A 19,605-nucleotide genomic window follows, 5' to 3' on the forward strand; every position below is an offset into this window, starting at 1 on the left:
GGCAAATGTGGACCTGCCGCTGTTATGATCTGGACGTGAATATGAGAGTGAACAAGTTGGATGAAGGTCGGCGCCAAAAAGAACAAGTGAAATTTAGTGGGGCAGAGCTCCAGCTAGGCCAATTAGCAGGCAGACGCAACCGTTTTCTTGCTGGTGCAACTGCTGCATAACAACGAATGAATACCACCTGACTGTCTGTGGCGAGAAATATTCACATCAACAAAAAAGGATAATAATGAAGGAAGTCAATTTGGCATGAATGAAGGGAAATATAGTGGAGAGAAAATAAAAACTAATAAGAACAAAGTAAGGGGACAAAAAAAAGGGAAAGGAAAGTATCCAAACAAGATAAATCGTGCGCTACACGGCAAAATAAATATCAAAACCATAAATGAAGTAAATTGTCCCAGAAAATTTAAAAGAAACCCCAAATAAAAAACACCACTCAATATGACACGATATGCCGCCCTGGGTATTCGAAATAATCCCCCCACCCCAAATAGCTGGATAAGAATGGAGACGATGCTGGAGCTCTTCCGTGCGTCCCTTTTCGCCCAAGTCGACAGAATAACAGTCCACATAAGCACAAGGCACCTACAAAGCGTTGTTATGAATTGTGCATCCGACACACTGACAGTCGTCGCCACAGGGGCATGTCAACCCCTCGCCATCGCAATCCATCACGGAGTAGCTGACAAACAAGAAATCGCCGGCAGGCAGCGATGACTGCTGGTCTTCGCTGACACCCGACGTGTCAGACGCCGAGGGCGTAAAGGCTTGTTGCGAGGGTGACGTAGAATCCGCGTTGGCTTGGGGCGGCAGTGTCGTCGTCACCGTCGACGTCGCCGTCGCCGTCGCCGTCGAGGTCGAAGTCACCGTCCGTGCACTCGAGTTGCTCGGCGAGTCGCCCATGTAGCTCCACACCGAGCGGATCGTGTCTTGTGTCGCATTGTTGAACGGGTGCGCAACGCAGCCTATGCATTCGCAGCCGTCACCGCACGAACACATGTGCAAGTCGTCGCCACCGTCCAACAGACCACCATTGTGTATCGCAAACTGTTGTTGCTGCTGCTGGTGATGCTGTTCATGCTGCTGCTGTTGTTGGTGTTGTATTGTTGCTGCGTCATACCCTTGATGTTGTCCCTGCATGTATAGATGTGCATCGGGTCCGGTCGTGATTAGGCTTGCGCGCCACTGCGATGGCTGCAGAGGTGCCGACACCGTGCCATACTCCGGTGGATAGCGGTACCATGCTGGCGAACCGTGGGAGTGATGCTGCTGCTGCTGTTGTTGTTGTTGCTGTTGTTGTTGTTGCTGCGGCGGCTGCTGATGTGCGTATCCAGCGTAGTGGGTCAGTGGTACTCCGTGCTGCTGTTGCAGGCTAGCGTACTGGTCGACGTGGCCATTGTTGGCATTGGCTATAGGCGGCTTGACGTCGCCTGTACTTGACCCATTACGAGAAGACTTGGCTAGAGGAATCGACGACAGCGATACGGATCCTGGTCCGCCACCTATCCTGCTTTCTGACTTGAGCATCGTGTGCTGCTGCGACGAAGAGGACGATGCCGTCACTGGCGACCCCGAGCAACAGCTCTTGGCATTCGAGTGCGAGCTGGCTGTCGTACCACTGCCACCGGTACTTGCCAACGAGGTTGTGCTTGACGTAGGTGTGTGCCGCGCCGACTCGGTCGCCAAGTGCTGCGGCTCTGTCGCCGGTGCACAGCATGAGCCTTTTGCCGTGGCAGCAGCAGGCGCTGCCGACACTGATACAGGTGCTGGCGCTGGCGCTGGTGCTGATACTGCTGCTGGCGTGTGTGATGCCTGATACTGCAGACCGTGGAAACCGTTTACCTGTTCTGGTCGTAGGTCTCTGAGGTTGAGGCCAAACCCGTCCAAACCCTCACCCAACGTCGTCGACATTCCCATGCCGTCGTCGAAAAAGCCATTAAAGTCTCCGCGCCCGCCGTCGGCATACATGCCGTGCTCGCCTGGTCCGGGGTCCTGCAACGGGTAGCCGGACTGGGTATATGCACCGGGCGCGCCGGGATTCGTAAACATGGCTGTCTGCTCGCCCTGGCCGCCGAAAAAGGCCACGGACTCGTTCGGGAGCATAAATTGGCCGCCGTTCGGGTGGCTCGAGCCAGTGAGGGAGGAGAGGTGGTCGATATTCTGTGGCGGGTGTCCGTTAGACGGCCAGCCTGCGGTACCGGGTGGTGGGGCGTGAATATTCATCAGGTTAACATCAGTGCGGCCGAGTGCACTGGGGTCGATGCGCCGTGCCATGGACTTGGGCGACATCGGTGGTTTGAAGAAGGCTCGTTTTGAAGGTGAGCGCGGCGTTTTGGAGATGGAGGCACTGCCGTTGCCGCTGGCGCCGTTAACGCCGGCAGCGCCGGAGGCTGACTTGGACCCACAACCGCATTTGCGCGAGCGCGGGAGGGCGGCCGTGACGGTAGCGCATGAGCAGCCATTGTTGGGCGGGTGCGGGCAGATACTGAGTGGTCTGCCCGGTTTCCGGACAGGGAGCATAACACGCTCGCTAGCATGGTTGCATTTTGTTGAACGATGGCCGCGAATGCAAGGCTCGCTGTATAGAAAGGACGTTGTTAGTCTAGCTTTTCGCAAAAGAAAGGACAAAAAAAGGGAAACGAGTTCAAAAATGCAGTCGTAAAAATATGCGCTGGTTTCGCGGTATTCTCACATATCCCACCCGTTCACGCGGTAGATACAATCTCGCTCATTTGGCTTATTCCTTCTTATCTCTGCGATCGATCTTACAGCGTGAATGGTAAGATGGAGCGAGCACAGCAAATACAAAAAGCCGCTTTTCTCCCATCATAATAGAACAAGAGAAAAAGTGATACATATGAGACCAGAACGGACGCTACTAATTGAGTCGGGAAATGGGGATTCTTCACCGCGATGGTGGTAGGCAGTAACGGGAAGCAAAGTGTGGAATGCAAAACAGGAATTGACGATATCGAGCAAAACGAGCGCAGAGCTCCGCAGTGCAAGTAAAAGAGAAACGAGGTGCGATGGTGAGAAGAGTTGGGCAGCGCCGAAGAAGAAGAAGAAAAAGGACGACTTACCAAGCCATCTTGATGCCGTTTATCATCGGCATATTGTACGGTTTGTAGATTGCTAGTCCCTATTTTTTGAGAAGTAGCTCTTGCGCATGCGTGCGACGCGGTGAAGAATTGAGTTGTGATGCGAAGGCGACTTGAATACGGAGACACGCCTAGAGTGTTCAAAATACGAAAAGCGGAATAGCAGAGTGTTGGTGAGCCCCTGAGCAGGTTTACAAAACAACCTGGATCCTAACACGGGACGTGGGGTTTAGGCCAAGGCGTGGGATGTAATAGTTTGTAATAGGGAATCAGGTAATCAAAGCAGCAGCCTTAATTAGATACTGATGTAATTAAGCTCGCACTGCACATGCTCTCCATAGGCGAGGCGGTTACCTGCGGTCGGTTGTTGGTACTTGATGGATGCCGGTTGATAAATACACTTCTGGCGGGCCGCGTCGTTGGTAAGTTGCAGCGAGACCGAGAAATTGTTGGATGAAGTGGACGGGGTATACAGTGAACGGTGATGAGCGTGAGCTGAGGTGAGAAAATAAGTAATTATGATAAGAAGAAGAGTCGAGAACGAGATCGCGATGTAAGCTGGGGGAGGAAAGAAAAAGAGACAACCATAAAGGTGAAAAGAGACAGACGAGTTCGTTTTCGGGAGTCCGTTTGCACCAATAGAAGTCACCCCAGACGGCTTTATGCTGCAGACGTGCGACACCGCAAATAGGGCAAAATGCGCAAGTATGCGATATAAGTTGACAGTTTGTGATGAGAAACGTAAACTTTTCTCACGCCTGTCGTATCAGTCTGTTTCTTGGGCCTTCTCTTTGTCGTTCTATTTGCTGTTTGGGCCTTCGGGGAGCCGTGTAAACGTACGTGAGACGGGAGGAAATATCAATAGAAAAATAGAAAGTAGACGAGTCCGGAGTGTTGTTTAGTCTTTTCGATCGAGGTCGGTGTTTTGTCCAAGACTTTGTCGTGAGTTGTGCTTTGTTAGGGAAAGAGTTCAAGATATAAACTGAAGCCTGCCCACCATGACCGTTTTCTGATGTCGGATTCGGAGGAGAGAGCAACGACGAAGATTCAGAGAGTAAGAAGTGACTTGATGTGCGCTCGTGTTTATTCTTGTCGCTTCTCTTGTCTTCTTCTTTGCTTCGAGTCTGTCGAGCCGACAACGGGCAAAATAAAATGGAGGGCCAGAAATAAAAAACGATGGCAGCTAATCGAAACGCCAACAAAGTTTCTTCGGGCAAAGCAAGCTTATATATGAGAGAGTATATATATGCTTGGGTCTCTGGCCAGAACCGTTTCCCATTGAAATATCAGCTTCTGGAATCTTCAGCAAAGAAGAGTGGATACAGAGAGATAGAGGCAGGGCAGGCCGAGAATATGGAGTTCCTTTTTCTAATGTCTTCCTAGGATCGATTCGAGTTCGTCTGTTGGTTTCCAACACGTCACATCGACAAAAAGAGACCACCCCGGACAAGGTACAATGCCCTTTTGTTGCGGCGTTTTAAGTGAATAGGGAGGGCGACAGCAACAAATGTCGAGGCGTGATGACGAAGGTATGCCCGCCACCGAGGAGAGCGTGTGTATCGAGCGGACTGACTTATTGAAACGAAAAATAAAATGGCTTGCACAAAGCGGTAGTCACTTGAAACATGGACGAGAAGCGCAAAGGCAAGGTCGCGATGCGGAGGGCAGGTGGGCGACTTGTTCGGTGTTGTCGTCGGTGGTAAAGGAGCTGAAATTGCTGAAAAAGCTGGACGAGTGCCTGGGGTCGGCTATCGATGGGCCCTGTTGTCGACTGCAGGAGAGGCTTGCAGGATGGTGTGGGAGGAGAGAGACGTCAGGCGAGACCCGAGAGACTTGAGTCTTGACTGACGAGTTGAGAAGGGCCAGATAGCTGGACAGCTGGACACGAAGCAGAGGAATCTGAGACAGCCTTTCTCAAAGACGTGTAAAGGAGGGAAGGCGAGACAAGTCAAGATAGGTCTAGACAAGTCAGCACCACAACACCATGAACACACAAGGTTGCTGCGTGTCTTGGCTACGGTCGCACGTCGAATCCAAGTTTGTCAAGGAGGCACTCGGGAAGGACATGCAATAGCAGCAGCAGTCATGCAGTGCGATGCGATCGGTTGCTGTTTTAGGCTGACAGGTGTTCACCGTGGCAGACAGGCGTTTGTGTGTGTGTCATCGAGGGGCAAGAGCGCGCGCGAAAGAAAGAGAGACTCTGGGGAGGTGGAGAGGTCTTGGATAGGAGGCGTGAGAGGCTTGTGGCTAGGTTCGTCCGAGAGTACGCCTGTCCGAGCTGAGGAGGACTGCACAGTCGAGATTCCGCGCCACGTTTCTACCCGTGACTTGTGACTTGTCGCGCTATTGCAGTCGGTGCAGTCGGTACAGCCGCGGGAAGGCAGAGGGACAGAGTGAGAAAGAAAACAAGGGTCCGGATAGTCACAGAGACAGAAGGAGGGGCCGCTTCCGACGATCGAGGCCAGAGCCGTTGATCCGCGTTCTGCGTTCCGCGATCCGCGATCCGTTGGAAGGGTTTAAGGCAAGGTACCGATGGCAAGGACACCGATGGCCCCTTTGCCTTTTCCTTTTCCGTTTGTTTTTTCTTTTTTCTTTTTTTCTTAGCTCGCGGCCTTCGCTCGTGGCTGGCCGTTTTCCGGTCACCTTGTTCTGGGGTAAGGCTGTGTGGCCAGGCGTAGACGATATCCTATGGCCTGGGGGAATGTCTTGGCTCCACAGACGATCCTTACAAAGAGATAGGCGTCCTCGATTGGTTCCAAGACAAAACCCAACTGAGGCAAAACGAGAGGGGTGGTGGCTCTGTGGACGCGGTTGCAGCAGGTACACACAAACTGGGTGGCGCAGACGGGTGCAGAGTGTGCAAAACAATGAGGACACTGCAGAAACTTGCTCAACCTTTGGGGTGGGCTGTCAAGGTGAGGCAGTTTTCCATGCAAACGATGCAGTTTGCAGGTGTATAAACAGCAGCAAAGCAGCCCTTAGGAAGAAGATATGGGGATGGGGCGGCTCGAGCTGGCGTTAGTCTTTTAAGTCGTCGTAAGTTGTTCAAGCGGGTGGCGGCAATATACAGAAGGAATCCAATATATATAAGTCGGGCGTATTACCAAAAACCACGAGCTGAGCAGGGAGCAAGGGAGAAAGGCTGCCTACACAGCGTGCAAATGTGAAGAGGGGGGTTGACCGCGAGAGAGGACAAACAAAGGTAGCGGTCACAGGCTGACAGGCAGTGACAGGGAGGGACAGAGACAGAGGCCCGGGAAAGCGAGCGCGTCCGCAGAGTGAGAAGAGGTGAGGGGTGAGAGGTAGGCCAGGGTGGTATGCGGGATGAAGAGACGTGGGCAGCGGGAAAGACGTGACCGAAAGGTAAAGGCAAAGCCGAAGCCGAGGACGTGGATAGGGCTCCTTGTATGGAGGAGCGTGAATCGTCGAGGTCGCAGTGCGGTTGGTGAGCGGCGGGGATGCCTGCACACGACGTCGCTTGTGAGGCTGTTGTAAGAAATGGCGAGAGGAGGACGTAGAAGTCGTGGACGTCGTAACGACAAGGCCGAAGACGTTGAAAAGGCCAGGTGATGCCGAAAGAAAGGAAGGAATACGCAGTACTCCGATGAGAACAAAGCAAAACAACACAAGAAAGAACAGACGACAACAATAAGAACGAAAATAAGAGCAAAAGTCGAGGGGTGTCAGAGCAAGACGAGGAGGTCAGGTCAAGACCCTTGTTCGTCCTTAGTTTTCCCGGCTCTCGTTTCTGGTGCAATGGTGCAGGTCCGTGCAGCAGCAAGCCCCCTCTTGGTCTGTTTCTTGATGTTTCGACCAGCGACAGAAGCAGACAAGATGATGGACAGTGAGAGATGAGAGGGCCCGTCGGGTGGAGGGCACTGCAGCGGAGGAGGACGAGGGAGGCAGAATCGACAATTGTCGCCGGGTTGATGTTTACGAGGTACGGAGTATTGCTGGGAAGAAGTCCACGAAAGTGAAGAGAAACGATCCGGTGTAGGCCGCTAGAGATTTTCCCTTTTTTGGGTCTGTCAGCCCTCCGAAACAGGAAGGAAACCGCCAACACGCCACAGCTAAAATGGATCTACGACATATTATGAGTCGCTCTTTCACCTTTCGTATCCAAAGTACGCCAGCCGCGCACTAAAAGGCAAGTGCAACACGTATCTCGCTACATACATCGCAGTTGCTGTACGAATACAAGCAGACGGCTCGACAACGGGAAGGGGCGATCTTTTGGCGACTGCCCTCGAACAACACGAGAAAAGAACGAGGCAGGAACGACCGCGAAGTGCATTGAATCAATGTGCATCCAATCTCTCCATCTCTCCAACCGCCAACTACCGGTGAAGGTTCCGAACAGCCCAAAGAGGGCGGCAATGGCGACATGGCTAGGCCACTCTAGCCAGGCCAGCGTTGACAAAACCTCGTTCTGATATGTGCACTCGGAGCTCGTCCTACATGACATCCGATCTTACGCATGAGAGGAAGCTTTCCAATCAGCGCGGCAGCACCTTCCAACCTAACAAAACTATCAATGGGCAGCAGCAACGGTCCTTCCTTTTCTCGACATTTGCCAAAATGAACATTGGGTTGCTTCTGTTTGGCGTGGGAAAGGGGACAAAATTTCCTTCGTGAATAGGCAAGAGCCATCGAGACTCAATTTCACATGGCCTTCGACATTAGGGATCTCCAAACTTTTTTTAATAATGGGGTGTCGCACAACACATCGCACGGGTGCTTTTTGGGGTCGCTTGGGGGGGAAGGAGGTGACGACAGAAAACGGCCCCACTTCAGTATGAGCAAGTTTCCATTGGCCCACACGGCTCAGGAAAGGTGGGGAACGGAGTTCCAGGGCCAATTTTTACGGGCTTGGGGGTCTCAAGAGAGTTGGACAAGGCAATTGCGACCCGCAGCCGGCGCCAAGAGCGCAGGTGTGAAATCGGCTCGCTTTGCGCTTTCCAGTGGTAGTTCGTTGGAGAGAAAACGCAACCGGCTGTATTGTAATCATTATAGGCAAGGGGCTTGCGTATTGATAGCAGAGGAGGCAAGTGCATACAAGACGACAAATGGAAAACACTGTGCTCCAATCTTGAATTAAGAATGGATCACAAACCTTCGTGGTTGTGTGATCCATGCAGAAGACAATACAGGTAGGAACAAAAGGGCAGAAGCTGGATGGCATACGACGTGGTGCGCGCAGACGTCAAGCTGGGAGGACGGGCTGTCCAGGTTGTCGGATTTGCAGGGACACCGCTATTCATTCATTCTTTATTTCTTTTTTCTTTTTTTATTAAAAAAATCCCTTTCACAGCTTCATAGCAGGGACTCTTTTTTGTCCGGCTTTATTGCCTCTCGCCTGTCACATATCTTACGGGTCAACTCTTCTATATTCATACCCACTCCTGGAGAGACTTGACAGTATGAACATCACAAATGTGAAAGTAATAAGAGGTTCCAAGTATTGATCCTTACCATGCCACGTCCCTGCTCCCCCTTCTTCCCCTCTATCATTTTTGCCTCTTGTCGCGGGAGCCGGGTCAGACACCAACTTTGCGTGTCCCTGTTTCGAGTAAACTTGCCCTGCCTGGAATATGACTGGACACATTAGAGCAACCGGCGTTGGAGTCCTTGGATTAAAGAAGACAACGAGGGTAAAGAGGGCAAAACAGTACAGCAAGGGGTCTTAGTCCCCGTTTATTCCGATTTTTAATTGTAAGGTTGCTTTTTATATTTGTTGGTCGTATAGCCCTTGTCGTCGTTCACTTAAATATTTTTTCTTTAACAAAAAAAAAGCTTTATTTTTCTATTATCTTTTAAAAAACACGTTGGCTTGTATGGTTAATCTTGCCTCTGTTTTTATTCTTTCTTCTGTTCGTCCTCGGGCTTCACCCGAACCGTTGTATGGTTCTCGCACAAGTATACCGTACGTAATACAAACCTGGCGGGAAGAACTGCCAAAACAAAAATGAGATCAAAAGGTGACCCAAGGAGTACAAAAGCCAAGCCATGTCTCGTGGGGAAGAGAGCCCATGCATCCCGCCTCTGCGTCCTTGGCCCTTTTTCTGTGAACGCCGTGTTTCGTTCCTTTTCTATGTTTTTTCCAGCTCCCCACCGAAATAAATGTCGACCGTGTGAATGGCCCAAAAGCAAATAAATAAAACATAAAAAAATAACAGAAATCAATGAGACGCACGACAAGCTGGTAACACTCCAGATCCGTTTCTGGTCTTTCCTACCAGGATCCCACCCTAGCCTCCAAAACTACCATCTCTTCCCCCCGCGTCCAGTACGCCGTGTTGACGTTACATGACATGGCGGCACTGAACAGGACTGGTGGAAGGACAAAGTCGACACTAATATTGGACGAATGGGTTCTCCTTTTTTTGTTATTCCATTTTGGTTTTTCTTCTGGACACGAGTTACCCACAACTGCCGCTTAGGTCGGGAACGAAACGCAAAAGACGCAAGGGGATGTGCACCGCGTGGTCCCAGAGTGGCGGCGCCGTGGCCGCAAAAGAAAGTACCCATCGAGAGTCACCGACGTGGGATACTGGTCGCTGAGCTGGAATACAGACAGAAAAGAGAATTCCCCTCGTGACCGGTTTAGGATGGAAAGCTCCCCGGGTGCCTTTCCTGGTTGCAGTCGCTTTTGGGTTGGTTCGGTTCTATATTCGATATTCTGATGAGCTTTTCATGTCTGGTACTCTCCGCGGAGACTCGAAAGACTCGACTGAGTCGCTGCTCCCAATGACAACACACGGCCTGTCGACTTGTTCATTATCCCCTCCCCCGGCCCTGTAGTCTCGTACCGCGCCTACCGTCCTGAGGAAAGGACAATATGGTGATGGCCGGGGATGGGGAGGTAAGTGGCAAGCACTGATGGACCATGCAACGAACCGGTCCGTTGGTTCGTTGGCATTCTGGTCTTCCCGCCGTCTCTGGCCTGCCGTTGGTCGACCCTTGTTCGCGGTCCTTTGGATGCATTCCCTTGACACATTGGTCTATCCCTTCCCCTCCGCCCCCTCTTTCAATAGTCCCCCTTCATCCTTCCTTGTTTATTCCTCCTGCTTTGCCGCACATCTTGTGCCACTTGTAATATCTTGCTGCAAGATCGAACAAGGGGAAGTGGAGGAGGAACTTGGAAAGACAAAGTGGGCCCAGAAACAAAGGGAACGAGAGAAGAGAGTAGAGGTAAAAAAGAAGAGGAAGGGGCCCGGCGACACGAGGTGCGAGTGATATTGGATAGTGGGAAACAGGGGGAAAGAGAGCTGAAGAACGGGTGAAATCCACAAAAGGCGATCAAAGAAAAGTCAACAAAAGCCGCATACCATGTCTGAGCCTGAGACAGCACGGTACCACGACGCCATCGTTACTTCAACAACCCCGACGGCCTCGCCAGCAGTGCAACCCCCGTTGCTCGCCCACTTTGTTTTGCTCGGATGTGGGCGCCATTAAAAAACATGAAAAATAAACCAAAAAACTGGGGTATCATAATGTATTTGCTTTTTGTCTCACAGTAAAAGTAAAAAAGGAGGTTGTTGTCACACCAAAAGATAACCGAAAAGACAAATAAAGGAGAGGTGTACTGCCACCCACCCACATCCCCTTTGTTCTCCTTGTCTCTCTTCGTGTCGCTTTCCGTATCGCCTCTCTGTTTACTATCTCTTCATATTGTCACCTTCTCCTTCGGCTAGCCCTAGTTGCCCTCTCGGCCTCCTCTCGGCCTTCGTTTCGGTGGCCTGCCTCTCCTGGTCTAGTCAAGACCGCCACGCGCTGGTCTGTGTTGCACAAGGTCAACAAAGTCAACAAGGGGCAGCTCTGTTCCCTGGAGCGCCTTCTCCTCTATGACTGGCCCTCGTCGCCCGAGTCGTCAAACATATCGGCGGCTCGCATACGTTTGCGCGGCGGGAAAGTCGATGCAGCGGTCGACGACGAGCCGACCTGCATACGGACGGTGCTGGTCGGTTGCGGGGTCTGCACGGATGAGGTCCGTCTGGCTGATGGCCTGGGAAGGGCCGAGGACGCACTGGTGATCTCAGTCGGATGCACAGTGTCTGCGGGTGGTTCTAGTTTTTCTGGCTGTTCTGGCTGTTCTGGCTGTTCTTGGTGTTCTAGGTGTTCTTGGCGTTCTTGGCGTTCTGGGCGTGTCCGAGGCAGGTTGCGTTCCCCGATGAACGTGGCCGCAGCTGCAGCCGCCGGCAATGCCGCCGTTCCTTGTGCATGAGGCGCATCGTGCATTGCAATGTCGCGTGAGTTGCCAGGAAGACCACCATCGTTGTCGTTGTCGTTGCTGTAGGCGTTCTCACTACCACTACCACTCGACCGATCAGATATACCGTAGGCTTCGTAGTCATCGTCCTTGTCCTCGTCGCCCTCATCGTCAGTCGCAATCTCGCCCTCTTCGCTCATCTCGTCGTCCAGGTCGTCCACGAGAGCTCGAATTTCTTCCATAGTCAGAGGGATGCCGTGCAGATGCGTCTCCTCAATGTCTCCCATAGGCTCGCCATCAATGTCCTCGTCATCCATGCACGCCAAGTCAAGTGCCTCGTCGTCGGTGTAGTCGGAGCGATAGGCCCATTCGTCGTCGTCGTTATTGTCTGTGTTGTAGGCGGTGACAGAGGTGGTGGCGCCCTCCTTTACGCTTGTGTCATGCTCACTATCGACGACCATCTGGCCTCCGTCTGCAGCACTGCTCGCGCTCGCGTCATCCACGATACGAAATCCTGATGCCGCTGGCCCATCGGCTGTGGGCGCTGTAGCTGTCGTCTCGACCGTCTTCCATCGACTCTTCTTGGTGGATTCAGTCGTCGTATCGGCGGCTGCTGGTGGGAATTCGTCGCCGTCGTTGTCGCCGCTCTTCCCGACCGACGGCGGATTCTCAAAGCTCGACACCAAGAAGGCTTGGGTTTCGGCTGAAAAGACGGACCAGCCCTCCCAATGGCCGAGCACCAGCCCGATGCTGCGCTTCCACTTTTCGGCACGCATCCTCCCCCAGCCGAACTTGTTGGCAAGGCGACCAAGCAGGGCAAAAACATTGCGGCGGTGCAGTGCGGCATCAAAGAGCTGGCGAAAGCGCCAGGCATGCCGGATGCCGCTGGTGGCAGAGGACGACAAGATGTCGCTGACGACGTAGACGGCGATGAGTTGGGCGCTGCTGGTGTCGGTGTTGGTAGTGGTGTCAGCCTCGGCAAGAGCATCGCCTCCACCGTCGGCATGGGCATGCTCATCCACCTGCTTCCCCCGGTAATCTGGGTTGGCGGCCGTGTAGGCCAGAGGCCGCTCAACATTGGCGACGATCAGGTCGACAATCTCGTTGGCACCGCGGCTGGCGTGGGTAATAGCAAAGGCCGTGACGCGGGCGATGTCACCCTTGCGCAGCTTGGACAGGGTTGTTGGCAGACGCGCCAGCAAATGAGTCAGGCGTGCTTTTTCAAGGGGATTCAAAAACGTCTCCTGGTCGTCGTCCGTCACCGCAGCCGCTGCTGTTGTGTTTTCCGCTCCTTCGGCGTCCGAGTCATCGGACGAGACGTAGTCCGAATCGCTGACCAGCTCGGTCAGACTCGTGTCAAACTCGTAAGGCAGCGGGTTGTCCGGCGTCTTCCAGGCGTGGCCACCTTCAAAGAGGGGCACGTATTTGCCGCCTTTGGCGTGGCCTTTGGATTTCTCATGCTGCGCCCCGAGCCCCGTGACGGTCTCCCACAGTCGGTAGCGGTACCAAACGCCGGCCTCGCACCGGGCATCCCACAGCCAGGCCCACTTCTCTTGAAGCTGCACTTCGGGGCGGCTCATCAACAAGGCCTCGAACGCGGGACCCTGGTCAAGCACCTGTTCAATGACCTTGTGGATCATACGTAGCTTCTTGATGTCACGCGGCGCGCGCACGGGCACGTGGAGAATGCCCTCGCGATGGGCAATGCCACCGGCGGTGCCTGGACTGTTGTATGTAGCGGGTGGCGGGATGCCCATCCCACGGCCACCCTGGAAGGAGCGCCCGCCACCCTGGGAAAACCCGGGCGGCGCAAAACCCGTAGAAGGAGCATTGTCGGTTTTTGACGCCGGAGAGACAGGCCGAGCACCAAAAGGTTGCGCAGAAGCGCTGCTTCCTGTTGCCATGGATGTAGACGATGCTGCCACCACAGCCGAAGAGAGGTGTCGGTGCAGGGTGAGATAGTAGCCAAAGCCCAGGTAGCGGTTCTGCATGGCACTGACGGCGGCATCGATGTCGCTGGCCGCCGTCTCGGCCGCGAGCGTGACAATAGCGGCGACCGACTTACGGTCGGTCGATGCCGTGCCGCTCGAAGGGAGAATGCGGACGTTGTTGACGGTCAGACGGCTGCTGCCGACCACAAGGGCCTTAATGGCTGCGGGTGAGGTGCCGGGCGGCATGTTGGCGAGACGCATGGTCGGTTTTGAGGCGGCCTTTTCTTCCGCTCGATCGATGGCACCAGACGTCAAGTTCCGAGGCCCATCGTCCTCCACGACCTGGCCCTCTTCGTCATTGTCTCTGCCTCTTGTTCTGTCGCCATTCTCGCGGTCGACGGTGTCGTCGTCATCGCCATCGTCGTCGTCACCAAAGGCAAGCCGGGTGCGTACATCGCTCAGTCGGTCCGGCCGTCCATCGCGGGGTCTGTTGTTGCCTGGACCGCTATGTCGAATGCCTCCGTGTGCGGACGCAGGTATGCTAAAGTGCCTGCGGCCGCCTGTCGCACCGGCAGTCGATCCACCCTTGGGTTGGTGTAGAGAGGCCGAGAAAGGCTGTTGGCTGTGCTGCTGCTGCTTCGGTTCAGACATCGCTGGCGCGCTGCCGCCATCGTCGAAGCTCTTTACAAAGTCCTCGTATACGGCAGCAGTCTCAGCCGCTTCCCGCTTGCGTTTGGCCTCCGCTTCGGCGCGCTGGCGTTCAAAGATGGACTTTTTCGCGGGCTGCTTTGCTGGGAAGCGGACGTTGAAGCCGCCATTGCTGTTTTCATTGTTGTTATACGACATCGTGCTCGTCTGGTTGGGGGAAACGCCACTGGTCGGGAGCGCGTCAGGTGGGTCTTGCAGACGCACTGCTGTTCGCTGTCATTTCCATTGAGGTGGGAGTCGTTATAATAAATGGTGCATCGTGGTGTACGTTGGCGTGGCTGGCGTATGCTGTCGTGAATGCTGTCTTTGATTGAAGCTATTTGTGCTCGTTGCGAAATCGCGATTCGTTGTTTTAGGGAGGCTCCGCACATTTTCGTGTGCCTGCCGTCTCGCGGTGAACCTGCCTTGTGAGCCCTGGGAAAGAGCGCTGGGATGGTTCCAGTGGATCTTTCCTGGGCGTGGGCTAGCCGTGGGTTCCCCTACGGCTAGCGACGGCCAGAGACACGGCAGTCACGACCGTCTACAGTGGGGAGTCTACTACCTGCTCCATTTTACACCAATTGTGGCCATCGGTTAAGAGGGAAGGAACGATTTCTTCGCATTTATTTGGACATTGGCTGCCGATATCGACGGCGGACGGTACCGTCTCAGCAGAGGAGTTGAAATAGTGGAGTAATGTTGATCAGTGACATGTCTCTACGGACATAGCTATAAAAGACGACGTCGTCCACGCTCAACACGTAGACGACGGAGTTGTCGAAAGAACAAACGACGAAGCTGCAAGAACTGGCCCACTTATTGTCGAACCGTCACCACAAACGCACGCCCTTAAAATGACATTCTCAACACCTACGTCCATCTTGATCCTGGGCAGTGGCGTCTTTGGCCTCAGCACTGCTGAGGCGCTCAGCCGGCGGCCCGAGTTTGCGCGCACGACCATTACCGTGGTGGACCGCGGGTCGGGCGATGTGGGAGGCGAGGACGACACCAAGCACTTCCCGGCCCGCGACGCTGCCAGCATCGACACGTCGCGCATCATCCGCGCCGACTACGCTGACCCTGCGTATGCGGCACTGGCCGACGAGGCGCAGGTGTACTGGCGGGGAAGCAAGCGGCCCGGCCCAGGCGCTGTTGGTGCAGGAAATGAGGACGACGACGATTACATTGGCGGTGGCGGACGGTACACAGAAAGCGGACTCGTGGTAGTGGCCGACGCACCGGACGATGCTGCTGCCCAGAAAGAGCAGGACCCGTCGAGACCCAAGAAAAAGTCCGGTATGGACTATGTGCGCGAGAGCTGGGCCAATGTGCAGGCATTGGCTGCCAAAGACGCGTACCTGGCCACCAAGCTCAAAGAACTACCGAACCCCGAGGCCATCCGTGCCGTTGTCGGGACGGGTGGCACCACGGGCGACTGGGGCTACCTGAACGGCGCGAGCGGCTGGGCGGACGCGGCGGCCAGCATGGCCTGGGTCCTGCGGCGGGTGCAGGCGGCCGGGCGCGTTCAGTTTGTGCGCGGCCGGGTAGCGTCCCTCGAGATCCAGACGGACGGATCCAAAGTCGTCGGAGTGCGCCTCGAAGACGGCCGGACGCTCAAGGCTGACCTGACCATTGCGGCAACGGGCGCCTGGACGGAGTCTCTTGTCGGCGGGACGTCGTTGGCCGGCTCGTTGGCTGCCACGGGCCAGGTGCTTGGGTACGTGCCGCTGGTGAACGAAGAGGAGCATGCGCATGTGGCCTCCATGCCTGTTGTGCTCAATCTAACGTCCGGCCTGTTTGTGATCCCGCCGGCGCCCGGGAGCCGCGAACTGAAAGTGGCGCGGCATTCCTACGGGTACATCAACCCGGCATCACCTGAAACCGGAGCCGGCGTGTCCAAGCCGCTGACACACCTCGACAACCCGCAGCTCAACATTCCGGCGGAAGGCGAGGCCGACCTGCGCCGTGGCCTGCAGCAGATGGTGCCTGTGCCTGGGCTGGTCGACCGGCCCTTTGCCAAGACCCGAATCTGCTGGTACACGGACACGCCGACGGGCGACTTTGTGGTAGACTACCACCCGGACCTTGAAGGCCTATTTCTGGCCACCGGTGGGAGCGGCCATGCTTTCAAGTTCCTGCCTGTTCTGGGTGACAAGGTTGTCGATTGTCTCGTCGGTCAACGGCCGGCAGCATTTGCCGACAAATGGGCGTGGCGGCGACAAGCGGACAAAGGTGCGAGTATCGCCGACCTCGGATGGGCGACAGTTGTCACGGAAGACGGCAGCCGTGGTGGCAAGCCGGGTCTCTTGTTGCAGGACGAGCTGTCGAAGAGCTCCAAGGCATAAGGCGTCACAGACATTGTATACATTAGAGACCACTTGCGTAGAGGTGTCATAAAATATGTATTAAAACGAAGCATATTGAATCGATGAGTGCCCTTGATCCTTTCCGGAACTCCGTTTTGTGTGTGAACGTACTCAACCAACGCCGCTGCCATGCTGCAAGTAAGAGCAAAGAAAAGCACAAGTAAAAGACATTAAAAACGACAATGGTGGCACGTTTCGCAGTCGAAACAACGACGAGCCGACACGGTGCAACGTAGAATCATACAGAGTTTCCGAATACCCGTACACGGCTACACCTTGCGAAAGTCTTGCAGCACAGGGTAGATCATCTCAAAGGCCTGGTAGATCTCCTCACGGACTTTGGCGCCTGTGAGCACCGTCTTGCCGCTGACAAAGATCAAGAGCACGACCTTGGGCTTGATCATGCGGTAGATCAGACCGGGGAAGAGCTCCGGCTCGTACGAGCTGAAGTTGTGGTGCCGCGAGGCCAGGCCCTCCAGCCGGACGGGGAATTTGATGTCGCATGAGCCGACAATGTTCTGGATCTTGAAGTCGGTGAACTTGGCGTCAAAGCCTAGCTTCTGGATAATCCGTGCGTACTTGCGCGACGCCAGCTTGCTGTCGTCTTCGGACTTTGCGCCGGTCACAACCATCTTTCCACTGGCAAAGATGAGCGCCGTCGTCTTGGGGTCGCGGATCCGCATGATAACTGCTGCGAAACGCTGCATTGCCATGTTAGCAAACAAAGAACGGCCGAGCAACAACACAACACCTCGCACTCTCACACCCTCACACACTCACACCGAGCACTGCCTACCTTTGGGTTGTACTCTGCATTCCGTGCGTGCAGAGCAATGGTCTTGAGGTCCAGTCGGCAGTCCAAGTTGACTGTAGCGACGATATTCCTAAAATGTGAGCAAATACTGTTTCCGCGTTTTCGGTGTGTCAACGGCGCCACACGTATACTTACTGTAGCACCGGGACCAAGCCGCTCCCGCTCGTCACGGCAGACGGGGTCGCGGCAGGCGTAGCCGGCGTAACAACACCGTTGCTTGCTGCACCGCCATCCGAGCCACCAGTAGCAAACGAGCTCGCAGCTGAATTCGGTTGCCTCGTTATTGTCTCCTGACTGCTGTCGACTGCTGCACTGTCAAGCGAGTCGTGTGGTGGCGTAAGCTCGGTGTGGCCGCCAGGGAACGAGAGCGACCCAGGTGCCGTGAACGCCATTGCCTGCAGCGCATTCACGGGATGTGTATGAATAGCTTCCATACTGGAAACCGGGAAATCTGCGTAGGGAGGGGGAAGTGAAAGCGCAAAGTAGAAGGTTTTGTGAAACGAGATCTATGCAAGCACGAAATGTTAGCAGTCGTGGATACTCGAATTGATATATTCCAACAAAATCGCAAATGGCAAATATGTGGCGTGGTGTGGCGGATCATGAAGGCGGGGACGGTCCAGGCTGATAGGTGGCGAATATGGTGAGAGGCAACAACAAGCCCCATCATGATCTTCTGAACCACGGCTTGCGATCTTGGGCACCACTTGCAATGAGAAAGGTAAAAAAGCGAAGGCGATGAAAGAAGTAAGCAAAAATAAAGATGAAATCCTACCAAAAAAAAGTGGGAGATAAACAAGTCAATGTCTCTCCCAGCAGTGCAGCTCCGGCAACGACGATTCGTTTTGGGAGGTGCAAAGATCGACTATCAACTATCAAGGTCGATCTAATGGCCCGTAACAAGCCAAAAGATTAGATGAGGCGTAGAGAAAATAGTTGCTTCTTGGAGAGGAGCTCGTTTTGCTCAAGGGAATGCAAAACAACAAAAAGCTTGAATTTGCTTCGACGATTCGTGCAAGAGCTTCACTTTGTCTTTTTTCACTCTTGTTCTACTTGTGACGGCACTGCTGCAAATCGAGGGGTTGGCGTGAGCCGACGAGATGCAGTTGAAGGGAAGGGATCCGGAGAGGTGGGAGGTTAGGAAAAGGAAGTTTTCGCCTTTTATATATTGGGCAGGCTTGAGTATGAAAGAGGAAGAAAGGGGTAGAAGAGACGGCAAGAGAGCGAAGTGAGAGGAAATTGAGCGAGCTGTTGCTTTGTTGACGTTTGCAAAAAACGGAAGGAGCGACTGCGTTTGTTGATGGGTGTGGATATGCGCAGCTTCCGCGTGAGAGAGGCCAGAGTCGGTAAATTGTCGGTGAGGAAAAGGAAACAACGATTCAAGTGGATGAATTTAAAACAATAATAACAAGAAGGATCGACCCAACTGCACAAACAAAAACGAGGCAGTTACGTCAATGAGGACCAAGATGGACAGCTCTTGACAGCTTATCGCAAAGCTCCATTCGAAGCTGGGGCGCCGGCGAAGGGAGCTGTGTTATTCTTATGTATGCCAGCGAGATGCATTTTACAGGGACTAGCCACTGGACCTCCGTCTATGAGTGAGAGAGCGACCCGAAACACAGGCCTCAAGAACCCATGAGGAAGGGATCTCCTTGTGAATGAATTAAATAAAATGCGAGAAAAAATGCAAAAGTGGCCGGCAAAGGGCAGGGGTGAGACGGAAAGGTGTGTGTTACTGTGGCAGGGGCCCACTTTAGGGGTGGTTGTTGCTCTTTCCCTTGTCTTTCGTTGCGATGGAGGGCCATCGCATCCGCTGATTGGCCCAGGGCCTGGGTTTTGAAGCAGGCAGGATTGCGCAGCGAATCAGACAATGCGCTGGCGTCGCTCCTTCTCCCTCTTTTCTCATGAGAGCTGCTGCCTGGGCGACAGGACGGCAGGGGCTAAAGGGGTGGGCACCTTTCCGTTTAGGGGTGCATAACGTGTGAGTAAACAGGTTGTGTGCCTTGTTTTGTACTAGTAATTACCTCTTTCCTTGAACCGTCATTTTTTATCGTGGGTGCTCCTCCTGATTTTGTTGAGGTGAAATGAGGAGGAAGGCGCAAACGAACTACGGCGACATGCAATATTTTATCACCGTCCATCTGGGTTTCATCTGTCTTTATCACCATCATGCGATGTACGACATTCGTGTTGTATTTCTTTCTCTCATCACCAGCCATATAAGTAAGTCCTTTCTGTGCGTCTTCGCTTCGTATAACTCAACCGGTCCTACAGGTACCTGTTTGTTGTTGACTTGTAAAACTTGACACATTTTTTTTTCTGTTTCTATTTTATCATCATTTCTATCTCACATTTTCTCCTTTTCTTTCACCTCCTCGTGCTGCTTTTCCATTTTCATGTCTTTTTTTCGTACATTTTCGTCGATGTTCGTGACCCCCCCTTCTTCACATCCCTTATCACAAAAAAGGGGTGAGCCGTGGTGTTCAAG

General features: G+C 53.9%; 4 protein-coding genes across 4 annotated transcripts; 1 reads left to right on the forward strand and 3 right to left on the reverse strand.

Moving 5' to 3' along the window:
• Positions 1 to 594: 594 nt before the first annotated feature.
• SPSK_04099 (uncharacterized protein) lies at positions 595 to 2,529 on the reverse strand (the record flags this gene model as incomplete). Its single annotated transcript, XM_016730910.1, has 1 exon — positions 595 to 2,529. One exon carries the CDS (start codon positions 2,527 to 2,529, stop codon positions 595 to 597), a length of 1,935 nt encoding a protein of 644 aa, XP_016585959.1.
• Positions 2,530 to 10,949: 8,420 nt separating this feature from the next.
• Positions 10,950 to 14,093, reverse strand: SPSK_03938 (U2-associated protein SR140; the record flags this gene model as incomplete). The annotated part of the gene is made up of 1 exon (XM_016730753.1): positions 10,950 to 14,093. One exon carries the CDS (start codon positions 14,091 to 14,093, stop codon positions 10,950 to 10,952), a length of 3,144 nt encoding a protein of 1,047 aa, XP_016585960.1.
• Positions 14,094 to 14,788: 695 nt separating this feature from the next.
• On the forward strand, positions 14,789 to 16,279 carry SPSK_04256 (fructosyl amino acid oxidasesarcosine; the record flags this gene model as incomplete). The annotated part of the gene is made up of 1 exon (XM_016731067.1): positions 14,789 to 16,279. The coding sequence occupies one exon, from the start codon at positions 14,789 to 14,791 to the stop codon at positions 16,277 to 16,279; it is 1,491 nt and encodes a 496-aa protein (XP_016585961.1).
• Positions 16,280 to 16,569: 290 nt separating this feature from the next.
• SPSK_04453 (transcription initiation factor TFIID TATA-box-binding protein) lies at positions 16,570 to 17,548 on the reverse strand (the record flags this gene model as incomplete). Its single annotated transcript, XM_016731260.1, has 3 exons — positions 16,570 to 17,001; positions 17,097 to 17,184; positions 17,250 to 17,548. 3 exons carry the CDS (start codon positions 17,546 to 17,548, stop codon positions 16,570 to 16,572), a joined length of 819 nt encoding a protein of 272 aa, XP_016585962.1.
• Positions 17,549 to 19,605: the final 2,057 nt, after the last annotated feature.

Source organism: Sporothrix schenckii (genome assembly GCF_000961545.1).
Source record: "Sporothrix schenckii 1099-18 chromosome Unknown Cont47, whole genome shotgun sequence".
NCBI lineage: Eukaryota > Fungi > Ascomycota > Sordariomycetes > Ophiostomatales > Ophiostomataceae > Sporothrix > Sporothrix schenckii.